The following is a 13,792-nucleotide window of genomic DNA, read 5'->3' as shown; positions in this document are numbered from 1 at the left end:
AAAAAAATAATTGTTTGTTTTCTTTTATATGGTATTTTTTGCAAATTTCCACTGCACCATTACACATGCCAATAATAACACTGCACACTGCCTTAGCACCTACTTATCAGCTCTTCGTGAAATGGACATAGAGTCACTGGTGCTAATCCAATTATGCAGCTAACGTGCATCTTAAAAATTCACACCTGATTGTCTTGAGAATCAATTATTTAGTTGGAGATTCACTGTCTGGATTATTTAGAAAATTTACACTGAAAATTTAATGTTTGGTCGGAATCCAGAACACAGAATTCCAGAGTAGTGATAAAAATTGACACTTGAAAATTTTTTCCTTTTAAAATTTTTTCAGAAGGTAAACGGTCTGGGTTATTGGAGTCCAGATTACCAACACATGAAGAACCAGGGCGTTTTTGATTGGCATTTGGCAGGAATCTTGGTGCACTTGAAAAGCAAAAATTTCATTGATCTGTCCCATGAAATTTTAGCATTCTTTTGATGTATTCAGTTTCTGTGAAATAGGAAAGGGAAATATTGCCCGATGTTGTATTTTGATTTGCTAAAAAAGAACTTGAAAATTGGCTAGATGAGTCATTTGGTACAAAATGTTACATTTTTATACACATTTTTCTAAAAATTTGCTATCTCTGGATCATCTCTCCATGATTTTGAAACGTTATTTATGTGCATTGTAATTCAAAGAAACTTACAAACATTTGTAAAAAATGGAGAGAAGACTCAGAGACGATAAAAAATGAACTTTTTCCAAAAAAATTCCAATGTGTAAATGCGGTGCTTCTTTGTCATTTTAAAAACCATATAGTATGTGAAATGGTCATAGCTCAGTAGTATGAGTTACCCTTCCAGTGCAATGAAAAAGAAACATTTTTGTTTCTATCCTCACATGGAGCGTAATATTTTTTTAGTACAAACAATTTATTCTTTTTCAGTTTAATTTCATTTACTGATTTGTTTTAAAACGGATAAATTCTGGTTCTGTTGCTTCGAAAGCACAATGTCATGTACTTGTAATTGCAATTAACTATACCCAAAAGGTGTTTATAATTTATGAATGTAGTAATTATTAAGATAAGGGGACTGATATATTAAATTTGACACAAAGTTTTTCAAACTAAATGTAACATTTTCCCAAAGTATGTCCAGCTGTGGTCAGCCGACCAAATCATAGACATTTAAACTGTAAATGTTTTGTATGCCTTATTCCTGCAGATCACATGCCAAACACAACCATCTTCTCTGATATACAGTGTATCTTATCTTCCTTTTACTATACTTTAAGGAATCACAGCTGCATAAATATGATAATGAATATTGTAGAGTCTCAATAAAATGTAAATTTTATTGTCTCACAAGTCCAGAACTCCAGTTCTAGAAGGGACCAAACTCATTTTAGCCTTAGAAACTCATGATACTCAGGTGACTGTCAAGGCCCTTGGGCCTGATGTTCACATAAAAAATGGTCATTAATTAAATTGTACATACTTTTAATAGAAGTTTTTGAAATTTTGGTCTGTTTAGAAAACTAATTATTAGAAATTTATTTTGATTTATTTTATTTCAGATCGCAAAAAGCCCGGCTTGATATGTTCTGATATAGGCATAGTTTCAATAAACACCACAGAGGGTACCAGAGTTGATTTACAAACATATTTTAGTGATCCAAAATCTAGTGAAAATATAACATTTAGCCCAGAACGAGACATTACTGTAAACACCAAAACGCTTAGTAAACCTCAACAAGTCAATGCAACATTACAGAACATGTGGGGGACTGAGGAAACATGTACATTACTAATATACACTAAAGGTAAAGTATAAACTTTTGCATGAGGTAAATATCTAAACTTTTTCTTTGGTAATTCTTATACGATTATAGGCTCAAATTTATCTATGGCCTTTTTAGCTCACCTGAGCCGAAGGCATTTTCATCTTCTTCTCAAAAACCCTTTTTTAGTGACACGGGGGTTTGATGTTCAGATTAGAAATATGATTGTTTAAAATAGATGTAATAGAAAATAAATTTCAAGTTTTAAGGATTTGAACATATATACATGTGGTAGTCAGTTTTTACTGCAGGTTTAGTAAAACTCTAGCTTGATAGAAAAGGCGTTAAAGTGGCAGATAAAGAAATTGTTCAGTGTGAATAAATACTGTAATAGATTATACAAGTTATTTTTTACCCAAGAAACATGCAATTTTAAAGATGGTAGATGGTTATATTATGACCCTGATCTGAAATGCACTTTTAGTAGAATATCGTATACTTGTTTCTTATTGTTTTCCAGCTGACGTTTGTTTCACTGAGAGCTTATCACCTGCTCTCCATGCTACAAAAGTTTGTCCTGATTCAAATGGAAAAAGAACATGCACTTACACCTGTGAAAGTGGATATCTTTATTTTGATGGATCCAGTTCAAAAAACTACACATGTTCAGGAATGAATAAATGGTCGCCTTCCATGTATCCAGAAAGTTGTCTTTGTAAGTAATATATTTCATTGTGTTACAGTGGACCTTTTCACAAAAAATCTTATGACATATTTTTATCTTAAGTGAAAACTTATGATAAATTCTTTTTCACAAAAATTCTTAAGAAATTCGTAAGTGCAAAATCTGTCGTAACTTTACGAGAGCCCCAACACTCTCTTAAGTATTTTAAAACCGATTTTATTGTAAAAATATAACCGCAAAAACCAAAATACACGTTAAATTGAACGTTGTAAAGCAACTTACAATAATATTCTATATTTTTTTCACAATCATTGTCGAAAAATTAAATGAAATACACTACAAAATATTTACGATGTAAGTTTCACTTAAGATTTTCGTATGACCTACTTTTACGTCAGACTTGTGATTGTGACGTCAGATTTTAAACTTCCTTGCTTTACAAATGATTGCATTCGATATTTGTTGTTAATAATGTTGTTATGCTGACAATTGTTGAAAACTTAGTTTTATTTTTATTTTCACCCACTTACTTAAGGATTATAAAGCATATTGAAGTCGTTGCTAGGGTTGAAGTCTGTCGTAAATTAAATCTTAAGTTCAATTTGCTACGAATGCGTTCGTGAAACGCACTTAAAATTTGTCGTAAGAGATTCTTAAGTTAAAATCTTACACAAAAACCTAAGATTTTTTGTGAAAAGGGCTACAGATTTTCCCCTTACCAAAACAACCCACAAAGATTGGATCACCCCAATTTATGCCCTATAAATATTTAAATCTGTATGTCGTAATTTTATATGAAGATATCATAGGAATATCACCAACTATAATATATGCTTTATGTTTCATCTTAGATGTTTATTTCATGAATATCATCTGATTGTATTGTAAAAACCCAAATTTCCTCCATAGATCAGTCCTCTCGTAATAACAAAAGGCCATCTGGCTATGTTATTCGACTGACATACCCAAAATTAACTTGGCATCATCTCCAAACCAATTACAAAACAACCACTCATCCCTGTTCCTGCCTTTATAATGCTAAAGCTATTACTTGGTTCAAAAGTTGTAACTACACAAACATCGCACGAATACTAGTGGTACCGCTTGTTATTTGCGCCTGAAGTAATTCGCACTGATGTAAGAAAGGTATATATAAAGGCGTTATTTTAAACGTCCTATTTAGTTTGGGACGTTGGTCAGTTCTATTAACACCATGACTGAAACTCTCCATCACATAGTTGATATTCCCAACTCATTCATTAAGAATCTGATGTCACCTTTATGTTTCCATTGGGTAAATTGATCAATGGATGCATGATCCAATCAGCTGATTATTGTTATTTATATGTCCTGACCCATTTACCCCATAATTATTTCTTGTGATTGTATTTACTAATCATGAATTATTTTATTGTTTTAATAAATTCATTTTTTTAAAGTTAAACAAATCTATGTAATTAATTAATGTAAATCTCTGGAATAAAGAGGACCCACAAAATTTTTGTAACACCCAACATCGGGTAACAATTGCACATTTTTTAAGGGTATAACGAGAATTTGTCAATACAATTAGTATCTTACAGATGGATATATGTATGTGCCAATACTCAATATTATACAGCTGTTTTTGAGGTCAATACAATGATACCTACAAGAGGAGTACAATATACTCTATAAATAAGTACAATATATTTGTTATGTTATTCATTGATTAAAACTTGTGATAAAGCAAACCTTGACATATAGGGCTGTCACGGTTCCAAAATTTTTTGGGTCGGGTCGGTTCTGTAAATTTTTGGTTCAATTTCAAGTTTTTCGGTTCGGTTATTTACATCTATTTTAAACCTTAATTTCATGAATTTAACTTGAAAAATCTTTATTTGTTACGTTAAAATTCACCTTAAAAAAGTCTTGACCATGTTAAGTCTTGACATCGATGTTTAGGACTACTAGGTTGACTATTAGCTAAAACCTGACCATTCTTCCTGTTTAGATAATTATCTAATCCTTTCGTGACAAGTGTTTGGTCATGGTATGAAGTAGATATCAGTTGTGATGTTTATTTATCACTGTTATCATCGTCATTCTTTTGATTTCGGTGCCATTTTTGTATTAAACAGATTCTGATATACAGTGCGGTATCGTTATTATGGTGACAGTTTTATAAGATAGAACGCTTATTACATTGTGAATTCTAAGCACAAAACCATTTCTTAACAAATCTATACAAAATAGGACTGTTTATTACGATGTCCTAAAATGCTGGGACTCAGTATTACGATGTAAAATTTCTGTCCAATAAATTTTTCACTCCGTGTTTATTCAGTGCTGATCGACGATAGACACTTAAGGAGACGCTAAATAAACATTGAAACACCTGTGCTCTGACAGAGTGTTAACCTACAGACCTGTTAGGTGATTAGTGACGCTTGACTGCACACATCTTGACTGTTCTAGCGAGGTCAGCAGAACTGGATACATCATGTCAAAGCCATTGTTAAACAATTAAACTGTTTATTTATAAATGTAGTCTCTAGTTTATCTATCTCTGAAAGGTTTATTTTATCTTTTATACTTTGGTTAATAAATAAAATTAATTTATTAAATATAAGGTTACATTTAATCTTGTGCATGTATGTTAAACATGTATTGTGTAATTTTTTTTGCAATTAAACTGCAGTAATGGATAGCTTGGGTATCAAACATAATTTGGGCCAAATTTGAACTTCACTTATTTTTAACAGCTTGGATTGTGGCTTGGACTACCTCACAAGTGTCAGCAGAAATTCAAATCGATAATTGCTGAATTGCTAATTGAACTGTTCAGTGATTTAAAAATCAAATTTATTTTGACATATAGCTTGTGTGTTGTCAAATTCCATCCATAAATATGCCAGTCACACTGCCCTCTTTCACCAGTTGTTCACTGCTGCTCTAAGCTCACTGAACACCCAAAAGCTCACTAAAAATTGTTGTTGTTATGTATAGTAACAACTATACGAAGACGGCTTATTGAAATTTTTGCGAACGCAGTATCTAGAGAGTCAGAAATGAAAGTAAAAGTAAAAGGAAATGGTGGTAGATAAATGAAGATAGCCGAAGTTTTTATAAGAAATATGCATATTTCTTTTAAAATGAACGAAATAGAAGAAATATCATCATGAAGATATCTATTCAAGATAAGTTGTTAATAAATTATATATGTGTTAGCGTTTCATTTAAGAATTGGAATGGAGGAAGGGAACAAAAGGGCAAAAATACACCTTCCACAAAAATAACGCTTTCAAAATGATGTTTTAATGGATTTTATTGGGAACCTTAAAGTTTATTACGTTTCCCTCGGTATTACGATATTTTCCCGTGACAAAATGAACATCGTAATAACGAGACTGCACTGTATAAACCAGACCTGAAAAATGGAACCGAAACCAAACCATACAACTTGGACTGCAGTTTTTGGTTATTTTGGGTAACCATGACAGCCCTATTGACATACCTTTCTTGATTGATTTATGATAACTTTGGTTCTGCTCCTTTGCATGGTGAAGGTTTAGTTGGCTGGTATTTAAATGACATTTCTCAAAAATTGCTGTTACGTGCGTCATATATCACCTGACAAACTTATCAATTTGCCCTGCAAAAGAACAGTACCGAAGTTATGAAATTTGTTGAAGTACTAGCTGAACGCTGTGAGAGAAGCGAGATTGAAATAAACATAATCGGTTGTATTAATTTGGAATTTCTTGATTTGTTTTTGGTCGAATACAGAAAAAAAGAAATGTTATGTTCACCTGGAAGTTTAGTAAGCAATGAAGCTTTGACCAAAACTGAAATTCATGACTAAACCAAGTATCAGTATCCTGAAATCGGCTTAATTACTCTCAGGAATTTCAAATTATACAGGGTGTTGATCAAGATATCAGAGTTGAGACTTGACATTTAAAATTTCATGGTATTCGTTCATGGCAAATGACGTGTTTATTTCATGGTATATATGAATTCAAAATTTTCAGGAATTCGTCTCTTTGTTAATTAGTAACCTAAAAAGTATTAACAAAAATTTTGTAATGATAAAATGTGCTGTCTGCTTATTATAAGTTTTCTAAGTTTACTGAATGTTATACATCATGTAATGTTTGCTGTTGTTTGTCAGAATAGGATATGAAATGCACTGTCTAAACATCCAACACTACAAAGTTGGCACCAGGGAGACAAAAAAAATTAAATTGATATTGTAGATTTTGATATATTTATGCACAAGACTGTGATTTATTGATGATATTACAAAAGCTTGTATAAAATCAAGCAGTGTGCATTCACATACATACGGATTGTAAGATGTGAATTTCTTATGATGTCAAGATACATGGGGTCATCCATGCGTAATTGGATCCATGCTACGCTCTTGAACACACCCCAGGTAAATTTTGCTCTTAAGACTGTGATTATATATGGGGATACGCAGGGTTATTAACACCGATGTTGATATATCCAACACTTTGCAAATCGTGTACATAAGATTAATACCCCCTTGTAAAAAGTAGAGGGTATATAGAGATGGGGATGCCTGTTCATCCATCTGTTACACTGCGAGGGTAGCCATCCCTTATCTGCAATTAAATCCTCTTACACTACTGAATAAAATTTAATAAGACTTTCACAGAATCTTAATTACGTAGTGCCATTATGTACATTCTATTTTTTTATATTTTGATCTGACAGATATTTGGGGTTTCCTATAGTAAAAAATGGACACTGCCATTCTTTCTATCCTCCATGTTCATGTTCTTCTTCACTCTATAACTATAAATAGTCCTGATGGACATTTCATGACTGGTGACGTGAATACAGGTAATAATGAGGACTCAGATCACTTTTCTTAAAAGAGCCAAAATTAAAAGAACCCTAATCTTTCAACTGGCATGAAAATTTCATGAATGTTAGGAATTCTCTCTATGATTACACTCAACGATGGAACAAACATGAAAAAGAAGACCTTAAAACTGTCGGAATGATTTAAAGTATCATGTGAATGTTGAAATTTCACATCAAACAGTTGAGGGGCAATATGTTTGTTTGTTTTTGTTTGTTTGTTGTTTAATGTCCCTCTCGAGAATTTTTCACTCATATGTAGACGCCACCACTTGCCGTTGGAGAGCTGCAAATGTTGACCTATGCTCGGCACTTATGGCCATTGAGCAGTGAGGGATCTTTTTCGTGCCAGCACCTACTGCGATACGGGACTTCGGTTTATACGGTCTCATCCAAAGGACAGGTCTCCACATCCCACAGTGGGATTCGAACCCGCAACGTAAGGATCAACTCCTTACTCCGCGACTCTAGAGCAGACGCTCTACCACTGCGCCACGAGGGCGACAAGAGGGGCAATATGAAAACCATCTATCCTTCTGACTTCAGTAATTCAGAAGTGAAAAAAGAATTAGATAGATTACATAATCAGTATGTACTGGTCCCAGCTGACAAAGCAGATAACAACATTGTCTTTGTTTGCAAGGCCCATTATTATAGTTGTCTTTTAGAGGAACTTGGATTTATTTCTGCAAATGGGTATTCGAACTTAGTTACGAGGAGTGAACAAAAAGTTCATGAACTAATCGAATAACTTTCATAAAAGAAATCAAATTGGGTTTTAGTGTTTATTCTTTTGAAAAGTAAGCCCCTCCTGTTTTAATGTACATCACATTCCACCATTCTGCCCACGTTCAAAATACGAGGTGCAGGCGGTTATATGACATACAGGGTACTGTTCACAGCAGGTGAAAAGTTTTTCCGGGTCTTATATTTCTTACCACACAGGTTATTTTTTTTATAACAAGATTAACCATTTTGAGACAAAATGCCCTTTTTCGTCAATTAAATAGGTGGATTAGGATTTCTTTTCCCAGTATGAGCATGGTGTCCATCACAACCTGACACCTCTAGCTTGGTGTTTCGTGTATCCAATGTGGATCAAGTATGGGTGTTTTCTCTTTATCATATCTGATCTGTTAACAGTCTAAACTAACTGAAATTTTAGGGGATTAAGAATTATTTTATTGTTAAGATTTTCAACTGTATCTCTAACTGTGACTCTGCGATCTTTCATCACAAATTGCTCAACTAAGGACACATCTCTTTCCCACCTCACTTTCACTGGCACCTAGAATGAACATTTAACCCTCTCCCTACCTTCACTAAATCCATCCAATTACTAATTGAACTATTGACAAGTCCTTTGTTATCAAACCTTGTTCAAATCATCATATATTGCTGCAAAGGATTTTAAGGTCACCTGAGTTTACTCAGGTGACCTATTGCTATCTGTTTTCATCCGTCAGTGTGTGTTGTCCGTCGTGCGTTAACATTTGAACATTTTCAGCTTCTCCTCAGGAACCACTCAACCAATTTCAACCAATTTTTCATATGAGTGAAGGGGAACAAAAATTATGAATTTCGTGGACCTTCCCCCCCTATGGGGGGGGGCTGAGTCCAGCGATTTTTTTCTACCCATTGGGAAAGGTTCTGGTACAGGTTTAATTGGGAAAAATAGCATCGAAGTAGAACAAAGGAGAATTTTCTGTCGTTTAAACAAATGAAATGTATTTTCACTTTATTCCAACTTCATTACTTATTACCGTGTATTTTAAAGAATAAATAACAAGTATTTATTTTTTTTCATATCAATGTCCCTTGTTTTCACATTTTCATGCTTTCAATTTGTCAAAATGTATTACACTACGCTGTCTACACCACAGGTCCTGCCATATTACGACTAATCTCTACTTTCGATTCAAGCGGAAGTGAAACAATAAGTCAACTTGTACAAGTTTCATTTAAAAAGAAATACGATGTCATCATAGTCTGTTGCTTGGCAGTTGAACTGGGAATTTTTAGTCTCAGTTTTGGGAAAAATTAACGTTTTTTGGCTTTGGGAATGATACCGTTTATTGGTACCAGTTATATAAGGAAAAAAAAAAGCTGGAGTCTAAAAGCATTAAAATCAATGGAATCTTTAAAAATCTTCTTCTTTACTCCTAGACATCAAGCAGTGAAACTGTTAGCATGATTGTAATTAACATTGAGCCGTCTACCAAAATTCTGAAATTCATGGCCCCCAAGGTGCTAAGGCAGGGCTCTGTTGAATAAATGGTGAAAATTCATTTTTTATGAAAAACCTTATCCTCTGATCCTGGGTTTTAAGCAAACTAACTAAACATAGTTATAATGAGCAAGGGTGCCTCTTCCAAAATTGTGAATTTCATGGCCCATGGGTCAGAGGTTCTGATGTTAAGGTGGGGCTCTATTGATTATGTAGTAAAAATCCTTTAAGTCTTTGAAAATCTTCTTCTCTGCTCCTTGGTATTAAGCTAATGAACTAAGTGCATGGTTATGATGAACAAGGGTGCCTCTTCCAAAATTGTGAAAATGTGGCTCCAGGGACGAGGGTTCAGTGGGGGGGAGGCTTATTTATTATATAGTGAAAATGAATTAATGATTTGGAAATCTCCTCTGCTCCTTGGTATTAAAGAAACAAACTAAATGCGTAGTTATTATAAACAAGGGTGCCTCTTTGAAAATTGTGAATTTCATGGCCCCTGGGTCAGACGTTCTGATGTTAGGATGGAGCTCTATTGATTATATAGTGAAAAAGCATTTATTCTTTCAAAATCTTCTCTTCAGCTCCTGGGTATAAAACTGATGAAATAAGTTCATGGTTTTGATGAGCAAGGATGCCTCTTCCAAAATTGTGAAATGTGTGGCCCCAGGGTCAGGGGTTCTTGTGGGATGCGGCTCTATTGATTATATAGCGAAAATTATTTCTTTGATAGTCCTCTGCTCTGCTGCTGGGTATTAAGTAAACAAACAAAATGTCTAGTTATGATGTGGAAGGGTGCCTCTTTCAAAATTGTGAATTTCATATCCTCTAGTTTAAAACATAAACTCAATTCAATTGTGGGAAAGTTGTTACATGATACACAGGTGACCTATAAGGCCCATGGGCCTCTTACTCAAGATTAACATAACACATTACAAGACTGTTCCTTGCTCGAGTACAACTTAGTCAACAGTTTTTTTTTGTCACAAGTAATCTACATATTGACGTCTTTTTCACATTGTGATGTCATTAACAAAGTGCAAAATATTACATAGCACTTGCTATTTATAGGACATGTTTTTGCCTATATGTATGCCAAATTTCATTCTGATCTGAATTGTGGTTATGTAGATATAGAGATAGTTTGCAAACTTTTTGATCATCCCTCGTATACTCACAGTTCCCTCTCTAAGGAGGAAATTCTTCAAAATCATGTGTCAGTTTTAAATATTTTTGATTTTTCCAACAATCCAATTGAATTTGAATTACTATATCTATATTCCTAAGCTACGTTAAAATCCTTACAAGCAAAGATACACAGTGAGAAAATATGTATGCTGAGAAAATCTACATACCACTAGTATTATTTATCTAATTTCTTTTTAACTCACCTGAGCTTTTCTGATAAACCTTTTTCCATCATCTGTCTCTGTCCATCTGTCCATTCATCTGTAAACTTTTCACATTTTTGACTACTTCTTGAGAATCACTGGACCAAAGTTGTTGGCACAAAGTATCATCAGGCATGTTTTTTCCAGTTTAAAGCAGAATTCCACTGTTCAGATTTGCTCAATTCATTTTAAAATTGATATTCTGCTTTTTTTAAAGTCTCTCAATATTTTCATATTTAAAGATTTTTATCCAATAAATCTGGTTTGGCTTACTTTATACATACTTTATTGATTACATGTAATGTGCAATTTCATTGGTTCTTGGATTTTAGAAATATTAATTCAGCCAATTGTTGGAAGTTTTCAGTTGTTGAAAGCTTCCAGGTATATTGAAGATTTTAACAAGTCATGACCTCCAGGGGTAGGCTGGGGCCACAATAGGATATCAAAGTTTTACATTTGAATATTAAAAAAAAGTCCAAAATCCTATGAAGGACCACAAAAGAGCAGTTAATTTGCAAATGTTTCCATGTTTTGTGGATTCAAATTAATTAAAATTATAGACCATGGGTTAGACCTGGCTTTAATTGGAGTCAAATTTTACATGTATACATTCAGCTAACTTTGGATGATTCCATTGCCTTCATCAAACCTCAGGTGTATGACATAACTTGATATGCGTTTCCGCCTAACATACATGTATGTGATACGGCTGCTGGTTTACCGCTAAGGGAAAACTTAACGCTTCCAAACGGTTAATTAACAAGCATATGACATAAAGATAAAAATCTTCAAGAGCATTCAGTATCTTTTACATAATCACATTTGTTTATGGATAGAAATCAGCACACTGTATTACAGGGTCAGCCATATTGTCTTTAAAGTAGCCCCAGCTCAATGGTGGTTAACATGATACAGCTGAGGTAAGATGAGTTACAAATCAATCAAAGTGTGCCGAGTGATTTTACATAGTGTATGTATACAGGAAAAGAAATTTCTTTTCCATAACTGCAAGGCCATGTTAGACATTGATATTGAAACATCTCCATGTTGTGAATTTCAGAGACCCCTTAAAGACAAGTTTTGGGTTGTAATTTTAGGTCACAAGTTTTCAAGAGAAAAATTATTTTAAAATCTTCTTCAATCTAATTAAAATTAGATGTTCTGAATCAGCTACCACTTCTCAAATATCTAACAATTAAAATCCCATTTGGAATCATGTCAGAGCGATCTTTTGATTAGCCATTGAAATTGCCGCCCCAGAAATATTGGCTTGTAGAACTCTTCTTTCGGTTGTGTTTCTTTTTCACAGCAAAACCTAAATGCCCGAAGAGTTTTGTAGAAAACAAAACTAGGCAATTGAAAGGCTGTGCTTTGTATGAATGTGACTTCATTCAAATTTTGGAAATACAGTAAAACTTGGTTATAGCGAAGTCTTGAGGACCAACAAAATTACTTTGTTATATCTGTAATTTGTTATATCCGTATAACAAAGAGCTAGAGCCACGAACCATCAAAATGTGCCTTAACTCAAAAATGAACGAGGATTTCAATATAGATAGTAGAGACTTTTAGCTTTTCATTACTGTTTTTCTTTTTTAGATATCTATTATACTTTTTCAAGAAGAGATTTTACATTATGGTATTGTTTTCATTGAAATTTGCGTGAGGAACGTCATTATTTGTAACGTAACGTCATTATGTTACATCGTAACGTCGTAAAAAATCCATGATTGCAATTATATGAACACATTTAAAAACTTAAAATTGGAATAGAGAAGTATCTAATAAGCATCATAATCATTTTACCAATATATTAAAAAAAAAAAAACAAACAAAGAAAGGTGTTGTTTTCATATTGCAGTTTATGCAATAACTGCGCGCGAGTGTAAACCGATTGCATTATTACATGGAAGCATACATGTAATCTGTATCCCCGAGACTGGGAATCATTTGACGAAGGAGCGTTCTACGGTATCTGCTATCTTTGTACACATGAGTACTGCAATAGTCCTTTGTTTAGTATTAAAATATCTTATACTATAGACGTTTAACTTATAAATGCTATAATCTACATTATTTTCTGATATCAAAAATAAATTCTTGAAAGCTTCATCTGAACTGGATAGAAATATAAATGCAAATACATATTTCAATAGAAAGTGGTGTCCAGTATGGTAATTGTCAAATCCTTTTCGTAGCGAGCATGTGAGGCTATTAAAGATCTTATTCTCATTAAATTAAAATTGAATTATCAGAGAAGAGTACTTTGTGAGTGCGAAGGACTAATTTCCAAATCATTTGTGATTTTTTACAATGAAATGAATTAAAACAATTGAATGTCTCGCCGATTTTCGTTTAGTTTTCAACATAAACTGAAAAAGGGTTTTTGTAACTGATAGATTAATTTTATTTAAAATACATGAACTGAACACAAACTTTCTATCTCTAAATATGAGTTTTCTAGAGTTATATTATAATATTTACATTTCCAATGTCTTTGTTCGAGATAAAATTACAAATTGTAAAAATACTTTATTTCTACTTAAATCTACTGGTTCATCGATAGGCGCGGTTAAAAAAATCACGTGCGGGGCGGGACAAATAGAGACAGAAGCAGGGCTATTAGCACGGGAATTTGCAGAATCAGGAGCATGTAAATATAAGGAATAACTGTCAGATTTTTTGGATTCATGACAATAATCAATCGATTGGCTTGCATGATAATTTTATGCATAAACGCCTTCGGCGTTTATGCAAATTATCACGCAAGCCACTCGATTGATCACATCATGAATCCAAAAAATTAGACAGTTATTCCTTAAATATAATCCTCT

General features: G+C 33.4%; 2 protein-coding genes across 2 annotated transcripts in view; one reads left to right on the top strand and one right to left on the bottom strand.

Moving 5' to 3' along the window:
- LOC133184337 (ubiquitin carboxyl-terminal hydrolase 24-like) overlaps nt 1–13,792 on the bottom strand; it is a 376,170-nt gene that overhangs the window by 288,131 nt on the left and 74,247 nt on the right. The window lies entirely within an intron of this gene.
- LOC133184536 (sushi, von Willebrand factor type A, EGF and pentraxin domain-containing protein 1-like) overlaps nt 1–13,792 on the top strand; it is a 109,388-nt gene that overhangs the window by 53,126 nt on the left and 42,470 nt on the right. Inside the window, exons 18-19 of the mRNA XM_061319624.1 lie at nt 1,580–1,825; nt 2,304–2,498. Of these exons, the coding sequence (XP_061175608.1) occupies nt 1,580–1,825; nt 2,304–2,498 (441 nt within the window). The remainder of the gene's footprint in view (nt 1–1,579; nt 1,826–2,303; nt 2,499–13,792) is intronic.

Source organism: Saccostrea echinata, unplaced genomic scaffold (genome assembly GCF_033153115.1).
Source record: "Saccostrea echinata isolate AGI-Se365-2 ecotype Australia unplaced genomic scaffold, CSIRO_AGI_Sech_v1 ptg000010l, whole genome shotgun sequence".
Lineage (NCBI taxonomy): Eukaryota > Metazoa > Mollusca > Bivalvia > Ostreida > Ostreidae > Saccostrea > Saccostrea echinata.
This window is presented reverse-complemented; position numbering and strand designations above follow the sequence as displayed.